This window comes from Staurois parvus, unplaced genomic scaffold (assembly GCF_062004578.1).
Source record: "Staurois parvus isolate SC_StPar_1 unplaced genomic scaffold, SC_StPar_1.0 ptg000561l, whole genome shotgun sequence".
Taxonomy (NCBI): Eukaryota; Metazoa; Chordata; class Amphibia; order Anura; family Ranidae; genus Staurois; species Staurois parvus.
The window spans coordinates 4015215-4037616 of record NW_028318357.1 but is presented as its reverse complement, the minus strand read 5'-3'; the positions used below and the strand labels follow the sequence as shown (position 1 = coordinate 4037616).

General features: G+C 38.2%; 1 protein-coding gene across 1 annotated transcript in view; it reads left to right on the top strand.

The window, feature by feature from the left end:
* Window positions 1–14001, top strand: part of HTR1E (5-hydroxytryptamine receptor 1E) — a 137896-nt gene extending 123895 nt beyond the window's left edge. The window contains exons 2-3 of the mRNA XM_089691325.1: window positions 6450–6548; window positions 12406–14001. Coding sequence (XP_089547451.1) covers window positions 12550–13653 — 1104 coding nt within the window. The 5' untranslated portion in view covers window positions 6450–6548; window positions 12406–12549 and the 3' untranslated portion in view covers window positions 13654–14001. The remainder of the gene's footprint in view (window positions 1–6449; window positions 6549–12405) is intronic.
* The last annotated feature ends 8401 nt before the right edge of the window (window positions 14002–22402 follow it).

The window sequence follows — 22402 nt, the reverse complement described above, 5'->3', positions numbered from 1 at the left end:
TTGCAGAAATTGTATAGCCTGTCACAATGCCTTGATCATTGCAAGTACTTCTGGAATCTGTGGCATTGCTTTCACTTATCTATGACATGTACAGTCATGGCCGAAATTGTTGGCACCCTTGATATTTCTCCAGGAAATCATGTATTTCTCACGAAACGTATTGCATTAACACATGTTTTGCTATACACATGTTTATTCCCTTTGTGTGTATTGGGACAAAACAAAAAAAGGGAGGAAAGAAAGCAAATTCGACATAATGTCACACAAACCTCCAAAAATGGGCTGGACAAAAGTATTGGCACCCTTTCACAACTGCGGATAAATAAGAATGTTACAAGCATGTGATGCTCCTGTAAACTCACCTGGGGCAAGTAACAGGTGTGGGCAATATAGAAATCACACCTGAAAGCAGATAAAAAGGAGAGACGTTCACTTAACCTTTGCATTGTGTGTCTGTCTGTGCCACACTAAGCATGGACAACAGAAAGAGGAGACGAGAACTGTCTGAGGACCTGAGAACCAAAATTGTGGCAAAATATCAACAATCTCAAGGTTACAAGTCCATCTCCAGAGAACTAGATTTGCCTTTGTCCACAGTGCGCAACATTATCAAGAAGTTTGCAACCCATGGCACTGTAGCTAATCTCCCTGGTCGTGGACGGATGAGGAAAATTGATGAAAGATTGCAACGCAGAATAGTCCGGATGGTGGATAAGCAGCCCCAAACATGTTCCAAAGACATTCAAGCTGTCCTGCAGGCTCAGGGAGCATCAGTGTCAGCGCGAACTATCCGTCGACATTTAAATGAAATGAAACGCTATGGCAGGAGACCCAGGAGGACCCCACTGCTGACACAGAGACATAAAAAAGCAAGACTACAGTTTGCCAAAATGTACTTGAGTAAGCCAAAAGCCTTCTGGGAAAACGTCTTGTGGACAGATGAGACCAAGATAGAGCTTTTCGGTAAAGCACATCATTCTACTGTTTACCGAAAACGGAATGAGGCCTACAAAGAACAAAACACAGTACCTACGGTAAAATATGGTGGAGGTTCAATGATGTTTTGGGGTTGTTTTGCTGCCTCTGGCACTGGGTGCCTTGACTGTGTGCAAGGCATCATGAAATCTGAGGATTACCAAAGGATTTTGGGTCGCACTGTAGGGCCCAGTGTCAGAAAGCTGGGTTTGCGTCCAAGATCCTGGGTCTTCCAGCAGGACAATGACCCCAAACATACGTCAAAAAGCACTCAGAAATGGATGGCAAAGAAGCGCTGGAGAGTTCTGAAGTGGCCAGCAATGAGCCCAGATCTAAATCCCATTGAACACCTGTGGAGAGATCTTAAAATTGCTGTTGGGAAAAGGTGTCCTTCCAATAAGAGAGACCTGGAGCTGTTTGCAAAGGAAGAGTGGTCCAAAATTCCGGGTGAGAGGTGTCAGAAGCTTATTGATGGTTATAGGAAGCGACTGATTTCAGTTATGTTTTCCAAAGGGTGTGCAACCAAATATTAAGTTAAGGGTGCCAATACTTTTGTCCAGCCCATTTTTGGGGTTTTGTGTGACATTATGTCATATTTGCTTTTCTGCCTCTGTTTTATATTTGTTCCAATACATACAAAGGGAATAAACATGTGTATAGCAAAACATGTGTTAATGCAATACCTTTTTTGTGTGAAATACTTGATTTTCAGGAAAAATATCAAGGGTGCCAACAATTTCGGCCATGACTGTATATCCTCTTAATGGTAGATATAGTGATCTGTGCTAATTAAAATGTCAGAAAGCAATAACATTGTCTTGTAAAGATACATGAGACAAACATACGGCTTTTCAGTCTTAAAGTGAACCTATCATTAAAATGTACACTTCAGAAGAATCAAGAGGAAACCTGTCAGCTTTACCAAATCACATTATTATTTTCAGTAAAATTGCTGTCTATAAATTAAAAAAAAAACAGCTGCTCTTCTACACCTCCCAGCATAGGCAACCAAGCTCACATGGTCTCTCTGACAGTTATTAGAGACTGCCAAGTGTATTGTTCTTCACTTAGATAGACTGTCTTGCAAAATTGCATTGGGATTGGAGGATCAGAAAGGCACGAAGGAAAGAAATATGTTTGTCACAAAGTACATAGATAAATATAGTACAAACAGTACTCAGGAGGAAGTTTTTTTAATATGGTAACATATATTTATACAATTATTTAGATTACATGAATCTATTCCGCATGTATAGCCTCTTTTTTAAGCTCCAAAACCTACAACTACAATTTACTTTCAATTCTGTTCATAGATAACTTTTAGGAAAGTAAGTGAGGGCCATGGTGATCTGTTTTGTAAGCACTACAAGACATTCATCCTTGGACTCAATGTAAAAGAAACACAAATTATTAATGCAGTAGTTGCTCATAGATACAAGCTGCAAGTTGCATGATCCAACCATTTTGATGGATGATCCTTTTAGTGGATTAGACAAACACATTCCAGCTGGTTGCTTTCAGGGGATTGGACAAGTTAGAAACCCTTATGAAACTGCAAAGCTAAGGGTCCAGAAGTTCTGGAGGCGAATGCATAGTGAACCAGCCTTTACTGTCTATGGACACCTTTGAAATGATAACTTAGAGCAAAATTGGGTTGCCCATGGTTTATGCAGAATGTCATTTTGGTGATTTCCCCAATTTTGTAAGCCCGGCTAATGAAAAAGGTTTTGGTTTCTTTAAATAGTATGTATATAAGTTCACAATTTGGTTTTATTTTTTACAGTATACAAAATTCATTTTTACGGTACACATTTCCAGATTTAGTATGATTTTCTAGATACTTCAAATCTAGATTAATACATTCGCATTTCCTACCTTAGCACACTGAACTCTAACAAATAATGTAATAACCACTTGCCAACCGCAGATAGCTGAATGACGACTTCACTGATGGCCAGTTCTGGGAAGGCGTCATATGATGTCCTCCCAGAACACGCCCTCCCGCACGCCCCCGGGGGAGCGCACCTGGGGATCTCCGTGATTGCTGTGTCCTACGGACACAACTGATCATGTCATGTGGTAAAAGGCCAATCACAGCGGGCTTTTACCACACAATTAGCCATGTCCAATGACACAGCAGATCACTGGTAAATGTAGTTGCCAGTTATCAGCTGCACTTTCATAATCAGCAATTGTCAGAGGACGGATCGGCACCGTAGACAAGTGGTTAATTAACCCTTTTTCTTTTCATTTTTGTATTTAAATTTGTAATTCAAGCTACACTTTCTTGCAAGCTGGACACTGACAACGGAAAAGTATTTTATACAATGTCTTTAAGTAACATATAATTGTAATTAGAGTAATTAGGATGGCAAATAAGCCAACACAGGGTGACATGAGTGGATCTTTTTTTTACTTGATATAGAAATACTAAACTATATAATGTACACTTATAAGACATGTAATTGCCACAGGAATTTTTACACTAGCTTTTAGTTTCTACCTCTTAAAGAGGAACTACACTGCATCTAAGCAGCACAACACTATTTATGATGAATAGAAATGAATGGATTGATTTATGTAAAAATGATTTTGCCTTTGACAAAATGTTGCCAAAATGGAAACTCTCAAGTACGCTTATTGAAAAAAATCATACTTTCTGTAATGTTTGGGGTTTTTTTTGGGGGGAGGGGGTTGGCTGTACTGTATTTATGGGCAGGTTATTTAACCACTTGAGCTCCAGAGGATTTACCCCCCTTAATGACCAGGCCTCTTTTTGCTACTCGGCGCTGCACTAATTCAACTGATAATTGCGCGGTCATGCAATGCTGCACCCAAACTAAATTTACGTCCTTTTTTTCACACAAATAGAGCTTTCTTTCGGTGGTATTTGATCATCTGTGCGCTTTTTATTTTTCACGCTATAAACAAAAAAGGCCAAAAATTTTGAAGAAAAACAATATTTTTTACTTTCAGCTATAAAAAATATATAGTAAACTCAAAGTTGGTTATAAATTTAGGCCAAAATGTATTCTGCTACATGTTTTGGTAAAAAAATCCCAATGAGTGTATATTGATTGCTTTGTGTGGAAGTTATAGCGTCTACAAACTATGGTATAAATAGTGCAATTTACGCCATTTTTCTGCTATACAGCGCTACGCTAGTTTAACGGACAATTGCGCGGTCATGCAATACGGTACATAAATGAAATTTACATCCTTTTTTTCCCCACAAATTGGGCTTTCTTTTGGTGGTATATGATTGCCTGTGTGGTTTTTATTTTTTGCGCTATAAAAAAAAGGCTGACAATTTTGAGGGAAAAAAAACAAAATTTTGGACTTTTTGCTATAAAACATGTCCAGTAAAAAAAAATGCAAAAATCAAATTAAGTCATAAATTTCTGCCAAAATGCATTCTGCGACATGTCTTTGCTAAAAAAAAACCCCCAATACGTGTAAATTAATTGGTTTACGTGAAAGTTATAGCGTTTACAAATGGCGGAAAAGATACTGGGATTTTTAGGGTTTTTTTTATACTAATAATGGCGGTGATCAGCGAATTATGGCGGCGATCAGTGACTTATGGCAGTGACCAGCGACTTATGACGGGACTGCGGCGGACATTCTGACATTGGGGGGTACTGACTTGGGGTCACTGACATCCCCAAAAACACTAATACAGTGAAGTGATCAGTGCAAAAAAAAAAACACTGACACTGTACTAATGGCACTGGGGAGGAAGGGGTTAACTTTATTTTGCAGGGAAGGGTTATCTGTGTGAGGGGGAGTGTTTAACTAGGGGGCAGGGGTGTGTGCTGCATGGGACACCGCTGATCGAGAGAGAGAAACTCTTCTTTCTTGATGAGCTCGTCCTCGAGCTGTCAGGGAAGTGACAGACAGCACAGCTACTGCAGCCGTGTTCTCTGTCACTGTTTTCCGCCAATCGCCGGGAAACAGCCGGTAAGGACCGACTGTGACCCAGCGATCGGCGGGACAGATAGGGCGGCGGCGCGCCTCGCGCGTGCCCCCTATCTGTTTACAAAACACACGTTTTAAAACGTGGTTTTGCCTGCCCGTGCCGCCCTGCCGCCGTATTTCTACAGTGGCAGGGCGGCAAGTGGTTAATTCTATTTAATGTTATTTTTATTGGCGTGTTTGTTTTCTTTTGGAAGTATTTTTTTAATCTTTTTTTTCTTCTTGTGAAAAAATCATAAACAGATAAGGGGATGTTTTTCAAAAGCAGGTTCAAGATATTTGAATGAAGTTTGTAACTCTTTTGAGCAATTTAAGACCACTAATCCACTACCCACTACAAACCATCCCAAGTTTGCCTCCCTATTGAGTTCAATGCATTTCACCAAAATGGAGAACATTTGCTGAAATCCATTGTAGGAACATTGTAGGGAAACTCTGAATTTTACTAATGCCTAGTAATGACTTTTTAGATATACATTTAACATGTAAAAGAAATGTGATAGATGTGAGTTATCTAATTAATGCATTACTTTTTTTAAAAAACCTGGTTCCTGTTTAAACCTTCTATTCACATATGTATATAGAGAAAGTCATATTTGCTAAATTTAATTACCGGTACATGCTCAGCTTCCTGCTTTGCAGTGCTACAAAGTGGTTGTAGTTTTTACAATATAAATACATGACTCAGCCACTCACTGAAAACTGTGCGCTCTGTATAGCTCGTATCTTATTTCAGCATGTGCAGAATAGAAAAGCTGAATCTAATACAAAGTTCTCTCTAGTAGCTATAGTTTCCCTTGAAATAGAAACAAGCATTTCTGGCTAATGCCAAATAATACCAAAAGAAATTATTACCAACGTGGGCCTGAATATCTTTCAGTACCACATAATATGTGCAAAACAGGGAAAACCTCCCACAATAGTTACTGTTTTGATCAAGAATCACTGTATAATGTATTCATTGAGTTCAAGCATTCTAGTAGACTGATAAACTGCATGAATGTAGTATGGGGTGCAAGCAACTCGGGGAATGGTTTCGAGAAAGCAGAGGGAATGATCCAGATTATATTATAAACAGTCCAAAGCAAAAGTGAAATTCAGATTTACTGCTTTCTTGGGCAGGAACCAGAATGCAACAATGGTCAGCAACATGGGAAAGAAAGTCAAGTTGCTTCTTTTCCTGTAAAATTGCTCAGATTAAACATTAATCAGAGATGAGTTTGGTCAAAGTGCCAAGAAGGGGGTTAGCCAAAAGCAAATATGCGCCATATATTTAAGTCAAATTAAACCCCTCCAATTAGACTCTAGAATATAAAATCGGTAACATCAACTATAATTATATTGGCCATTGTTTGCTTTATTCACATTCTTATTTGTAACTCATTTTGTTGCTTTATTTTTGCCTATCATGAATCTAATAATGGTGAGAACTATATTTTACCTGAAAAAGTATTTTGAATTGAATTGAAAATGTACACATATATTTGTGTATCTTCCAGGCAGGTCCTAATACATGGCCATATGATCTGATTTGCAATGCCAGGTACAACAGTGGATAAGAAGTTGGAATGCAGAAGATCCTTGCCCACCCGTAAAAGGTTGGTGAGTTTCAGATATTGAGACATTTCTGATTGTGTTTTAAAATGAATGTGTTAGAACTATAGTAGTATTGTTTTAATGTGATAGCAAATTCTAAATGATAAATTACACAGGTCTGCAAAAATATTTTCAAATCAAGAGCTGTTTTGGTTATTCCACGTAATCTTTGTTTTTTGGTGCGCTGAATCCGAAAATGACCTCCATTTTGTCATAGGACATCACGTTTCCTGACAATTTAGGTAACTATGTTACCTAAAATAAATGGAAATAGACTTATAAAATTAAAATTTTATTACAATTTTTTCATGAAAATCCTTTTTTGAACAGAAATGAGCTCACCTACACACACTAAACTCTATTCTTCTGCCCTGTGAGGCTCCTCTTGGTGCATTTACGCTTGTGAGTAGCATCTGGAATGTCTCTCTGAAGCATCCAACAGTAGTCTGCCATCATTGTAATGCTCCATTTTCCCTGGTATCTCCTTTCCATCTCTTTAATGTCTTGGTGGAATCGTTCACCTTGTTCCTCACTCACATCTCCCAAATGTTCAGGAAAGTAGTCAAGGTGGGACCGGAGGAAATGTACTTTCAAACTCATCAGGCAACCTAAAGCTTGAAGTGCTTTCAGCATTCGTCCGACAATCGTTTTGTAGTGAGGATCTTTGTTATTGCCTAAAAATTTCTGTACGACTTCTTTAAATGCAATCCAACCTTCTTTTTGAGGATCCGTCATGGTATTGACAAACTCTTGATCAACTATAAGCCTTCTAATGTCTGGTCCGACGAACACACCTTCCTTCAATTTTGCCTCCGACAGGCCTGGAAACTTGGTGACCAAGCATTCTCCATCTCTTGGAAGTGATTTTACGAATTGCTTCATCAATCCCAATTTTATGTGGAGAGGTGGTAGAAGAACTTTATGGGAAGGTACCAAAGTTTCTCAGAGGACATTTTTTTCACCGACAGCACCCTCAGCTGCCAACTCTTCTTGGTCCAGTGATTTTGTCGGTCTCGACTGTCCCATAGACACAGAAAACAAGGGTATTTGGTATCCCACCCACTGGATTCTTCAGGAAAGATTAACCCCTTCTACCATTAGAAGCACAGACTCAGGGCTGAGGCTTACACATACAGCATGCTGCTGAGTATCCCAGTAGTCAGACATGTCACTCAGAGCAGCACTTGTATTCACCCCCTTTGCAGGGGGGGAGGGGCAGAGATTGTTTACCTGCAAATAACAACAAAGGGCCAGAAGAGAACTAGGAAAATGAGAAAATAGAATTTTTTTCCCTAAAACTTGCTTAGCTTATGTATATATTGCTGACCATCAGATTTACAGTGCTATATTTTTTTTACATAACTCGGACAACCCCTTAAGGTTTTTTTGGCATTTTATATCTTAACTGCACTTATGTGAATTAATTAATAGTAATTTGGACTTTAAATTTGGTAAAAAACCCATAATATAAAAAAAATACCAAAAATTAAAAAAATTTGATAATTTTTAAGACAATTTTCCATTTTGTGGCAAATCATGACGTCTAGGAGTTTTTTCAATATTTTATTTGTTTTCAGCACACCAAAATACATGGAAATTAGATGAAAATAATCAAACAGCTTTTTAGTCGCAGATCTGTGTTATGTGCAAATATAAGTCTTTTTCAATTTGATCACAACAACTAAGAGGAAACAATCCTAGACTGTTTAATTTCTTTCATACAATCCAGAACATTCAAAAGTTCCCCCCTCATCATTTTAAATGTTTACATTATAGAATAATAAGCATTTGTGAGAAAATATGTACATTCAATGTCACATTAAAAGGAGAACCTGAAACGTGTTTCCACTTTTGCAGTCAAATTTTCAGAAAACCCCACTGTATGTTTGTTATGTGTTCTCATTCACACAGCATGTCTATATATTTTTTTTTTTGCAATTGATTTTTACTTTTTTAGTTGTTTGTTATGAGGCGGTGTCATGGCTGACTGCAAGGTTTTTTTGAACAATGTCAGAGTGAACCTGTTCCAAGTCGTTCCTCATTTACATACAACGCAATAAGCCCACCCACTTTTAACCCTTTGTTAGAACAGATAGTGTTCAAATCTGCCTGCACAGTACAGACAGGTTAAATTTTGGCAAACAAAGCAGCCCATTCACAACACAAGTAAGGAGAAGGGTCCAGAATGGAGCATTTAAAAAGATAAGCTGCAATTTTTTTTTTTGTAAATTTGCTATGTGATTGGGGGCATGTAACAAATTTAAATTAGGTATTATGCAAATTTGGCTGCAAAGGTGGAAATACACTTTAAGCCCACTGGGCATAGATGGGCTTCTGCCATAATGTGCAAAACAGCATCATTCTTCCCTTCTGCAATAAAATATACTGCTAAGCTTTTTTCCATAGCTATTTTAGTTTTGGTGCCCTAGACCAGACCCCTGCTTGCAGCCACCTATGCTACTACAAAGAATATCCATCAACTATAAACCACTGTTTGTAGCTTCTAGAACAATATTTGACTTACTTTCTCACCTAAAACAGTTTAGTCCATTGCTTACCACTTATTTGCCACGAATATCCATAAATTGTCTTTTCTCAGTAATTTGTACTGGGACTTCCAACTAGATAAAGCATTGATATATGTGGACACTTGCATTTCATGTAATGCATAGGTGAAAACATGCATTAAAAAGTGCATTCCAAAGGAATCGTGAGTGAGTGGATCAGAATCAAAGGTCTGTAAACCATAATAGTTGACATACCTTATATTGTACATCATTGAATTAAAGTTAATTGTTTAACAGAAAGCTGTAACAGTATTATAAATTATTCTACACGCTTAAAAGCTGCTCATACAGTATACATTCTGATTGTACAATCTCCTTTAGATCTACCACCAGCTGTGCAGTGCAAGCGCTTGCTGGTTGGATACAAAATTTAATTCACTGTATGTTTAGGTATCTTCTTATATTACATACAGTAGATTTGATCATTCTGAAGGGGGTAGTATATGGTAGTATATGGATTGTACAATCAGATTGTATAGTGTATGGACAGCTTTAAAGTGGAACAAAGCAAACTATAACTATTCTAAAAACTGTTACCTCTTCCTATCTATCCCAACCTGTATAAAACCTGTATATAACCACGATGAAAAATGTGTATACTTACCTTTTTTTAATCATGTGATCCAACAACCCTGGCTTCCCTGTGTCAGTGAGTGACTATTGCAGGGGAGAGGAGGAAGCACTGACAATGTCTGGGCCATGGGAGTCTATAGGTGACATCACAGCTCCTAGAATTGACAGCCATTGTCGAGCACTCCCTTGTATGGAGCTGCAAGATCATGTGACCTGAGTGGAGTGGATTGAAAATAGGTAAGTACACACATCTACAGGTTAGGCAGGATAGGTAGGAGGACAGGGGAGGGAACATTTTTTTAGAATTAGGTATAGTCAGGGCTTTCTTCCAATTTTAGATAATAATACAATAAGATTGTATAATCTGTAAATCTTAAGATTTACCAATAACTATGTAGTATGAGGCTATGCCAAAAAATTTGAAATACTTTCACTACATAGTTGACAGCAAATTATGTTGAGCCAACAGCTCTGATCAAACCAAAATGGGACTGTCTGCTGTCATCTTAAATGATGTCACTTTCCTGGTTTGGTTAAAATGTACATCCTCCCCAGAATCTTAGATTTTTTTTTAGAACTTTCCCCACTACAGTCCCTAAAAGAAAGCTGATGGTGATTCAAAATAGGATACTCTGCTTTATATGGGGCACTAAAAGACCTAGAATCAAGAATTTGACATTATATACTTCTAAACGTAAAGGGGGTTTAGGTGTTCCCAATCTTATGGTTTATCACTAGGCAGCATAAATTGCCTAATTAGCGCTAACTATAATCAAGGGCCCGACTCCACATTGAGTTGCTATGGAGGCACTGTCCTGCTCTGTAGAATCTTCAGAGGCATTGATGTGGATCCCCAGTAGGTTCCATCCTTTTATTTTATGTCATATTCGCTGGCCATATGGGACAGACAAAGAGCGAGGAAGAAACTTTGCTCACCGTATACTCCTTTAGCTCCAATACTAAGTAATTCACCCTGGGTGTACTTTCACATCTTTTTCACTAGTGAGAAATGAAAGGCTTGTTATGAATAGGAGGATTCTTATCTGGAAATGATATGCTCTCTCTGGATTACTATAAAATTAAATTACAATTGCCCTCTTTAGAATTGTTCCAGATTATATGATATTTTAGGGCTAAATTAAAACAGGTCACCCGTCCACTATCTCTGACGCTGTTTGAAGGTTCTTGCAGAACTAGGGAACCAGTGAAGGGATGTATTTCAATTTTATATGACCTTTTAATGGACTCAAACTGCAAACTTTCTTACATGGAACACAGGGAAAGAGACTTTAATATTACATTAGACCCACCAAAATGGCAAGACATAGCAAAAGCCTTATCCAAGACTTCCATCAACACGAATCTGTTGATATCTAACTATAAAACCCTATTGAGGTGGTATATGCTCCCAACTAGGTAAGTAAAGATGAGCTCACAGGCATCTTCATATTGCTTCAGGAGCTGTGGACAAGTGGGCACTATGTCCAATACCTTATGGCAATGCACTAATGTAACTAGGTTTTGGATTAGAGAATTCAGCTTAATCTGGTCAAAAACAGAAGTAAACATTAGTAGAGCTCCAGAGATTGCTCTTTTTCAGAATTTGGATAATGAAATTCCTAAAAAGACTGAATCTCACATATGATCCTGACTGCAAGGATTGCTATTGCACAGCGTTTGAACCAGTCAGTAATAACATTTGAAAATGCTAAACAAAAATTGAGCTGGATCATGATTAATGATATATCTTCTTGTTCCCTCCATAATAAGCAAATTAAGTTTGATAAGGCATGGCAATCATGGATTCAATGCCTGTCGTTGGTTCTGGGAGGCATTGTTTTAACTCCTCTTGATACCCTTGTTTTCTTCTTTTTTTGCTCTTACTTTACTTCCTCTCTACTAATTGGCCTAATACATTGTTTTTTTTCTCACTACAATATTTCATTCTTTTTTTGTACATGTCCACAAGCTTTATACCATGCATTTTATAATATCCTAACCTCATCCCTGGATGGGGAGATAGACAAACCTAACATTGCCTATAAGATCTATATCCACAATCTCCATAATGCCGTTTCATACCATTTTATTTTATTACCTTTGGACATTGTATATGCTGTTGAATATCTCATGTCATTGTTATACCTTTATAAATATATTGGATATTGTATGATGCATGTTTTAATGTTCTTGATTAAACCTATCCCAAAATAGTCAATAAATGTTTGAAATCTAAATCTCACAATTACCATTGCATGTTTTTTGTGAACAAGATTTAAAATATAAAAAATACATAGCAAGTAAAAATCAATTTTATGTTGTTGGCTTTGTTGTAAATATCTTTTTTTCTGCAGCATGTTTTTTTTTATCATCCTGTTGTCATTAGTTTTTCCTGTTACAGTTGAACATGATTTTTCTGTGCTATGCCCCCATCTGTCCTCTTTACCACAGCAGGAGCAGGAGATAATTTCATAGATACTCAGCATAAGCTACAAAATAGCATTACACATTAATGCTGGAAGATATGTATTATATTTTTCTGAACACGTCCTGTAGTGCAGTTTAATAAGCCTTTCTGTAAAATTCACCTTAAGGTCAAATTACACCAATAGGGGATGTAAAAGTCAATGTTTTGTTTGTGCTTATAAATTCACAAACAGCAAAAAGTAGTCATTTCTTTCTTCTAATAAATGTTATTTAAACTGATTCTATGTTCCAGGCTAGCCATGTGTAAGAAGAGGAAAGAGGTGTTAGAATACCCTGGCATCAAGGTTTCTCCACATAATGAATCTTTTCTTGGGAAAATAGTGCTCTGGTTCAAGATGAGCACCATCTAACACCTGAAAATTCTTTGAAATTCTCCATGAGAAAGATGAATTATACAAATTGCACAGCAGAAACAATTGCAAATAAATCTAAAACCGTAACGGAAAAAATGCTGATTTCTTTGGCATTGGCTGTAATAACTACTTTGACCACATTGTTAAATTCAGCTGTGATTATTGCCATTTGCACAACCAAGAAACTGCACCAACCAGCCAACTATTTGATATGTTCACTGGCTTTTACTGATTTCTTGGTTGCCATTTTGGTAATGCCTTTAAGCATTGCCTACATTGTCATGGATACCTGGACTCTTGGTTATGTAATCTGTGAAATATGGCTTAGCGTGGATATGACCTGCTGTACTTGTTCGATCCTTCATTTATGCGTGATTGCTCTTGATCGATACTGGGCCATAACCGATGCAATTGAATATGCCAGGAAACGTACAGTTAAGCGGGCTTCTCTAATGATCTTAATAGTATGGACTATTTCAGTCTTCATTTCTCTTCCACCTCTATTCTGGAGGAACCATCACAATATAAGTACCCCCAGCAGGTGTATCATTCAGCATGATCATGTGATCTATACAATATACTCCACATTTGGGGCATTTTATATCCCTTTGACTTTAATACTTATTTTGTACTATAGAATATACCATGCTGCAAAAAGCCTTTACCAAAAAAGAGGATCAAGCCGCCATTTAAGCAACAGAAGCAATGACAGCCAAAACTCCTTTGCCCATTGCAAGCTCACACAGACATTCTGTGTGTCAGAATTTTCCACATCGGATCCTACCATAGAATTTGAGAAGATGACTGCATGCGTGAGGACTCTGCCATATGATAATGACAATGACTTGTCAGGGGACCGACAGCAGCAGATCTCTAGCTCAAGAGAAAGGAAAGCTGCTCGTATTCTTGGACTTATTCTAGGAGCTTTTATGTTGAGTTGGTTGCCATTTTTCATCAAAGAGCTTGTTGTTGGACTTAGTCTTTGCACTGTATCACCAGAAGTGGCTGATTTTCTGACCTGGTTAGGTTATGTGAATTCGCTAGTCAATCCCCTTCTTTACACTAGCTTCAATGATGATTTTAAGATAGCCTTTAAAAAACTTATTAGATGCAAAGAGCATTCATAAAGTACGCAGGCAGGGCATTTGACTGTCTTATAGGCCTTAAAGGTGAGAAAATACCATATGATACAAGATTGTCTTTTGAATCATGTCAGGTTAGGACTATGTATCTTGGCTTGGTGTCTTTTCTTTTACGTCTTGTCATGTAATGCCGTCTTCTACCTCTGTTTTTAAAAGAAAAATCAGACATCAATTTTATAATATATGGTAACATATTCCCAGTAGTAATGTTAAGGAATTGTTACTATTACCAAATTTTAAAGTGTGATTTGAGAAACATTGTGCTTTTTCCTTTGTATGAGTGCTGAATGTTCATATGAGCCTATAAAGCGTTTACATTTCTGTATAAACAAACTTGCAAAGAGTCCTTTTGTGTTTCTTTCTACATACTGCATGGAAAACAGGCAGTGGGGCTGATTTACTATAGTAGTAAAGAATGTTCACTTAGCAAATTGAATCTTAGGGAAAAAAAAAAAACCCCGGCAAAATAATGTCATAATGTGCTAGTGTGCATCACATACTATAATGAAAGACTTACCTTAGAATGATGCCCTACAGAGGCACGCCATTCACTGCTGACAGGACTACCATCTTCACTTAGTCTTCCTTCTGGGTTTACGGGCTCTGGTCACTTAATTGGCTGAGCCGCAATGACGTCACTCCCGCGCATGTGCACAGGGGTCCCGTCCGTGGCACAGAGCTCTAAAGGAACGGCACGGGCATGCCGTTCCTTCAGAGCACATGCGACGGTGATGTCATCGGCTGCAGGGACACTGAATATCTCTTAAATGGTGCATGTTTAGGATATATTCATTGTACCTACAAGTAAGTTTTATTATAAGCTTGCCTGTAGGTACAAGTGTCCAGTCGGAGTTTACTTCCACGTTAAAAAAGATGGTGAAGCTATGTTCATTTTAAATACCCAATCATGTTTAGGCAATCAAGGGAAATTTATTTTTAAAGCTTTTGTTGCACGTGATTGGATATATGAAAAGGGCTTCAATTTATTTACTAAGCTGAGTGAACACATACTTTGCTTAGAGAACTTTTTCTGCTCCTGTAGTAAATCGACCCAATTAAACCAGGAATCTATTTTATATCTTTAATATTAATTTAATTATTTTGAAATTTAAATAATTTTATTAATTTATTAATACCATGTAGATGTCAGCAGAAAGTATTTTTATCTCACTGCTACTGGGTCTTTTTACATGGATTCCATCAAAATCCATAGGGCAAATGACAGTGCCTTGCAGGTATCCAAAGAAACAGACTGATGTGAAGTCAGACATAGCAAACACTTTACCCTCTAAACATTATTGTCTCTGCTTTCTTTCCTGCTTTCCATCTCAGAAAACAAAATAGTTCTCCTGTAAGAGAAGATCGTTACAGGATTACAAGTGAAGTCATTCTTCCACTGCAGAATAATAGCATTATACAGCATTTAAAAAAGGACATCTAGGGTTTGTTATGATTTATTAAAAACATGTTTGGTGCCATTTTACTGCTCATGGCAAATGTCACAGTGTCCTCTTATAAACAGCAGCTGTGGTGATGCCTATAAACCCACGGGCTAAATAAATACATCATGCAGAAAATAAATCAGCAAATTGCTTGCTATTTTTAAACCTGGTTTTGAGCATTGAAGTTTTAGTAGATAATCAATATTAATTTTGTCAAACTGAGATGACTACAGCATGACAAAAATAATTAATATCCTCTGGACAATGTAAAAATAATTTGTGTTAAAGCTGTTGACCTGTTCTATCATACAGTCTATCGTTAAACTATGGTTAAAAGGAAAATCAGAATCCACAGAGGCTGGTTTGTATAGAATAATAAAATCTGCCAGGACAGCACAACGGACCATTGTACTTGTCACCAAACATAATAATGTCGTTTACAGATAATATTAGAAAAGACAGCAGTTCTTCAGTAAGGATTTTACAAAAGCAAACTATAATGGGATGGACATTTTATGAAACAGCGCTTTTAGTTAAAATGATTACTTTGCATCAGGGGCGGACTGACAAATCATGGGGCCTTCGGGCAATAGGGGATCATGGGGCCCCTGTGTCCTTGCCCAAACTCAAAAAATCCTATGAAAAAGGTACCAGGGGCATCTCATGGGGCCCCCTACTGACCCGAGCCCTCGGGCAGTGCCCGAGTTTCCAAATGGTCAGTCCACCCCTGCTTTGAATATATATTTACATAAAGTACAACTAAAGGCTCCTCTGTATGATAGCTTAAACAAGTACCAGCTCCAGTTTCTATGTAATGCACAAGTCCCATGAAGTAAACAAAGGTATTTTACCTTTCCAGACTGAGCCAAATCCTCCTTTATTTATGCTTCACATGGTTCCCTCCCAGGCACTGCAGCTCACAGCTCACAGTGGGAGGGTTTCAGCAACAGAGGCCGTGGTGTCATTCCAGAAAGTAGTGGATAGAACTAGGTGCTGACTGACAAGCTACAGGCAAGCAAGCTACAGTTACTTTGAAGAGACTTTTTAAAAAGATGCCTTTTTAAATATAGGCAACATATTGGCCTTGGTCCAATCAAAGTCTATTGAGCCAGTAATTAAAAAGTCTCTAGAAATAAGAAACAATGGCTTTGAAATAACAGAACTCAACTCTTTGAGAACATGAAGGTTCAAACTATCTGGACCAGGTGCTGTATTCACCTTTATTTTGTCTAAATGTTTATAGACTATATAAATTTTGGTTTTCTGAGGTTACATCATTATGGAATTGAGCACCTCCAGAGTTCTACTTAAACATGGAATTATTATTACACTTTAAGAAAATGTTTATAGGTAAACATTTACCTTGAAAAATCAGTTTTATATTGTATCCCTGCTTCTTTATATAGTGGAATAAAATTAACTGTATAATAAGGGTCTTAAAGAAACAAAGCTTTGAGTGTTCACAATCAAATTGAAAAAAGAATAAACTAAACTGCAAAAATGTTCAAAAATGCATTGGAATATGCAAAAAGTATGGCAGGAATGATTTTTTAATTTGCTCTGCACCAAACTTCATGGTACTACCATGCATTTTGGTGGCCACAAATGCGCACGTTTTCTAGATGTGTGGGGATGCCATTACCAATTATTAGCATCCACGCACATCTAAATATGGCATCGTGTTCCCTGCAGAAATGTGAGTTTCCTGCACCATAACTGGTGTGAACAGGCCCTGAAGGCCCCCATAGACGACTCAGATTTCAGCCGATTCAGCAGGATTCATGCAGTAGGTGGCCTTACAAGCAACACCTGCCTCGATTTAAAAATGAACTAATCCAAGTGGAAAATTATGATCCCAACTGTAACTGTATCCTATTCAATGCAGTCACTTGTCCTCAGCGCCTCTGTATTTAGACAGTCTCAGGTACTGGGGCTTCCTGAATAAAATAGTGGAGATTCTTCCATCCATTCTGTTAGCGGGGGTGGGGAATCAATTTTCTCTTGCGAGATGAAAGAGAAATTTGAGCCGTACAGTATATGGCCAGCTTAAAATATGTGTGAGACATGTTCATGCAATCAATGGTGACTAGCAGTAGCATATAGGTTATATTGTGTAATAAATAGCAGACAGAAGCCAGGACACAGAAAGCTAATGTGCTAGGTATTTATTAAACAAAAATTGGTCTACGGAAAAGTAGGGAGTCAACAAGACAGAAAAGTAGTAGATTGGTTGATTCCAGGGTTTCATTCAGGTAGTCTAACACTAGGGATGAGCCAAGGGTTCAATCGAAACCAACGTTTGGCTTTTTGGCCCCCAGTTCATTGACTTGACCAAATATTGGCCACATTTGGTCAGTGATGTCACTAATATCCCGGCCCTTTCCCCCTTTCCCTTACAGAACTGATAACAGCTCAGGGAGCTGTCATTCGGCGAACAGTCCCATATGGGTCAGCCATCTGCTCTAAGTTTATTGGGTTTTTAAGTTCAGTGAGTTGGCAGCCAGCAGACATCGTAATAAAGGATGGATTTTCAATGAGGGACATTTTTGGGAAATTTGTATGTTTTTAATAAATGACTTGTCTAATGTTTGGGTGTCTTTATTTGTAGGTTACATTTTTTTTTGGTGAATAAGTAGGGGGATTCCAGATTCCATCCCCACCCATAGACCCCTACCCACATACAGCCACAGTTACCAGGCCAGGGTTGTGGTGAAGAAGCCCTTGTCCTCACCACCATAGGGTGCTTTTCTGTGGGGCAATCCCACATATTGAAGGCATTTGGCCTAATATGATTCAGGGGAGGTGGAGTCTACTGTACTCCCCCTTTTTTCCGGTCAGCCAGTCTGCATGCTCAGATTATGAGTCTTGTATGAGTTTTTAGGGGACTGCATGATTTTTTTTATTGGTTTTCTTTTAGTGGTGACCCCTTTAAAATCCATACCAGACCCAAGAGGAGCATCTTTTTTTCTTTTTTTTTTTTTTTTTTTGCATGGGATGCCTTCTTAAAATTCATACCAGACTCAAAGGATCTGCAATGCATTTTAAGGGGAGCGCTACACAAATGTTTGCTACAGCAAATGTGGCCTTTACAAAGAAAATCAATATAGTACAGGTTAAGCCCCCCTTGGGTTCCCAAAATACATGGCAGAAGGCTGTGTATTTTGGGGGCCCTTTAAAGAAGTCTGTTTGCTTTTTTTAAGCCAGCAGGGGAATTTAATTTGCCACAAATTTAGAAATAATTTTACTTTGTAAATGTCAGTTCTTTAAAAAAAAAAAAGCTGCTCCCGACCTAATGGAATTATAAAAAATATATTTTTTTACATTGGTAATTGCTCCCCATGACATTGTTTTTACACCCCTTAGCCTATTAGTCCAGAAAATCAGCCTTTTTGAATAAACATATTTAGTTCCTCTTGATGTCAATGGGGTTCGGGTTCTTTAAGTCCATTGAACCCTGTTCAAATGGAAAACAGGACTGTTCAGTTCATCGCTATGTAACACCAAAAACGTGCCCTATTTCCAGTTTGTGTGCCTTTACCACCAGTGTGTCAAAGTAATCCCTCTCTGGCCAGTCCCTATTCGGTTCTGCAAAATGCAAATCTATAATGGATATAGTACCAGTATGGGGCAGATAGACAGTCTCAGGTCTGGTCACTGACCTGTAATACAGTAGAATAAAGATATAATTGTGCTCAAATCCCAACAGCTTCTACATGTACAGTATGTAATCCAGTAGCTAAAGGGCTGTGACCACTAAAAATTCTGGATGAACCCTCTGCACACTGCAACACAAACTAACAAACTTTGCAATAAAAAAATGGGGATTTTTAGTTTACATACATTGCAATGCATATTTAAACTGACCAATTGTATCAGAGTAATCCCTCTCTGGCTAATCCCTATTCTGCTTTGCAAAACACAAAGGCTACAGGGGATATAGTGCCAATATGGGGAAGATAGACACAAGGTATAGAAGAGCTACAAGTCAGAATTTTTAATATTATTGGTTCAGACACAAATTTTTGGCCAAAAATATACAGTTTCACTGAACCACGAAACTGCGAGATCTGCCTTGAAACTAAATAAATAATAAATAACTATAGTTCCAGCAGCACACTGCAGAATATTACAAGTTTTAGCAGATTGCACATGGTGAACCACTGAAAATCCTAGCAGATAACACACAGTATAAGACTGCAAGTCTCTGAAATATTATGCAGCAAAGAAGCACAAGCCTAGCCAGCCTATGGTAGCAGACTGAAAACGTTCAGTGGGTCCCACAGGTAAAGTGCCTGCTGATAGCTGACTGCAAAAAGTCTATGCAGAACGATCCAGACAGATTACACCCCCTGCAGGTAAATGGCATTTGGGCACTACAAGTCTCAGCCCATCAGGGCATCTATTAGAAAAGCAGAAAATAACAGAAGAGCAGTTGTGTGCAAAATTCCCACCATTAAGTGTAAGTGAAGCAAACAAAATCATAATAAAAGATATTTGTGTAGGGTTGCCACCTCATCCCTTTATTCACCACTGAGTTTTTTATTTTTTGCTAAATAAAACAAAATAAACCTGAAACTTTTGAAAAAAATGCACTTTTCTTAGTTTCTGTTCTAAAATTTTGCAAATAAATAACATTTCTTCATAAATTTAGGATAAAATGTATTCTGCTACATTTATTTGGTGAAAATAAGAACAATAATAATAAGAATTTAACTTGTATTTATTCAGTGCATCCTGTGTGGGAGATATATATATATATATATATATATATACATATATATATATCCCACAGGATGCACTATTTGTCCATATACAGTATATATATATATATATATATATATATATATGCACCATTATTAGCATGCCCCCAAAACTATTGAGACCTCATTGTTCTCATTGGTATGACACACTCCCATGAGTTCTCCACCATACCACCTAATGGGCTATGTGTATTGCATACATGTAAGGTAGCCTTTCTCAATCTTTTTAACATGGAGAAACCCTTGAAATAATTTTCCGGTCATAGGGGACCCTTGCTAATAATAACTATAATTTTTTTCACTGTACATTAGCATGATGGTCAGTGGATAGAATGAGCTTTACAGTGGTGGTGATTGGGAGAGTCAGTGAAAGAAGGTCAGAATGGCCAGTCAATAACCTTGACATAATGCAATTACATGAGGGTTATAGACTGGCCACTCTGTTGCAATGGAGGAGACTGGAGACATACCTGGGAGCAGGAGGGGATGCAGGATAAGTTTGGGAGACAAGGCTGTCTGCAGAACATTTTTTGGGGGAGGGGGGTGTGGGATATGGTGAAAAAGACCTCAAACATTTCTGGCTATTTGATATGATGCTGGGGTGTGGGATGTGAGACATGGTGAAGTACACCTGGGACATGTCTGGTTATGGGACATGGATGTGGAGATGCAGGATACAGGACTATGTGGGACATGAAGAAGAAAACCTGAAACATGGCTGGGTGTGGGGACATTAAAAATGGATGTGGGACACCAAGGGGGTACAGGCAGATGTGGCTCTTTAATTAAGCAAATTAGGCGGTTGCCTAAGACCTCACGCTCACAGGGGCCTCACAGCCACCTAATTTTCCAGTATTTCTCAATCGGAGTTTTGCAGTGATGCTTCATGGCTTCATGTCAAAGTTTTGCCTAAGGACTATAGCTCTGGGTACAGGACATGGTGAAGGAGACCTGGGACATGGATGGGTGTGGAATATATACTGCTGAATAGAAAAGGTATTTATCAGTTTATATTTACTAAAATAATTGCATTTGCATGTTGTATGAACTGTGGGAGACCAGATATAATGAATGCAGGGTCCTGGTGTTTAGTAACACTTTAAGGTCCCAGTAAAGCCTCATTGGTGGCTAGGTTTTAGTTCAAGTCTGTAAGTCGGAACTGTCTTTTCAAATTGTAAATTGTGAATATTTGTCTAAACTACTGATCACTGAATTAGGAAAATATTATATTAATTCTATATTTTAATGTCAGGTGGAAGTTATAATACACTATGCTATATAATATAGTATGTTTATTTATTACTCCCTCGCGTGCATGCTCACTAATGCGCTGGACCAGGTGGGGCCGCGTTCATGTTACTCAACATTAAGTACTTAGAAGTGAGCTGTACTTCTTGTGCATCTGTGCAACAACCTGCATGTGAAACACTCCTACTGTGAAACTCTGTCCCATATCACTGCACATCTTGTCTCTCAGAATGTAGCATTTTGAGGGGGACACCACTGAGCTATGTCCCCCTCCATCAGTCCAGCTTTCCTCTGCCATCTCACTCCCAGTGGCAGAGTGGGGTCCTTCCATGCACTTAGTGTGGACCTCATGCACTAATTAACTCTTCCAGCTCTGCAGTATCTGCGGCTAGGTCCATGAACTGTGAGTAGAAAACCTTCAGCCTTTAGAACTGCTTTAACCACTTGCCATCCAGAGGATTTGCCCCCCTTTCTGACCAGGCCAGTTTTTGCGATACAGTGCTGCGTTCCTGCACTGCTGTACATAAATCAAAATGATGTCTTTTTTTTACCACAAATAAAGCTTTCTTTCAGGGAGGCATGCTGTTTTGTATCTCTCTGCTATGCAGAGAAATACACAGCAGCATGTCCATGCTGACAGGAGAGAGACCTGTGTCATCCCTAGCCCCCAATGACGGCATGGGTAGGGCGGCGCGCACACATTCCCTACCCTGAAATGCACGTGATTTTGCACAGCCCTGTAGCAGTATTTTGTAGCAGTACCCAAAACTATACAAACCAAGTATCCTGAACTATTGTGAAGCAAACAAAAAACAAACAAACCTGACAACAAGTCACTATGTGGGTATTATGCTTAGACTGGGAAAAACTGCCCTCCAGGGAGCATGACAGCAATAGTAAGTATGATTACTTGGCTGCACTTTTTCATTTTATATAATTATTGTAATAGATTCTAAATCAACATATCAAATTAGATAATTTCCTCTACATCACTTCCCCTTTAAGCACTTCCAACTAGAAAAGCAACACTTCCATTGGTATTTATCAAGCATTTTTAAAGTGTTTTCAAAGCTTTATAAACACAATGAAAGTACATCATAAACACATCATAAATGCCATAGGAGCTTTAAAACAAAACCTGAAATATCCCTCGTGCTACCAATATATGTATGTGAAAAAACAATAAACCATATGTGTTGCTGCTAGATCACTGACGTGCATTCTCGCATTAATAAAATGTTATATATTAAAAAGCCAAGGAGCATAAATCAGCATTGCTTCGTT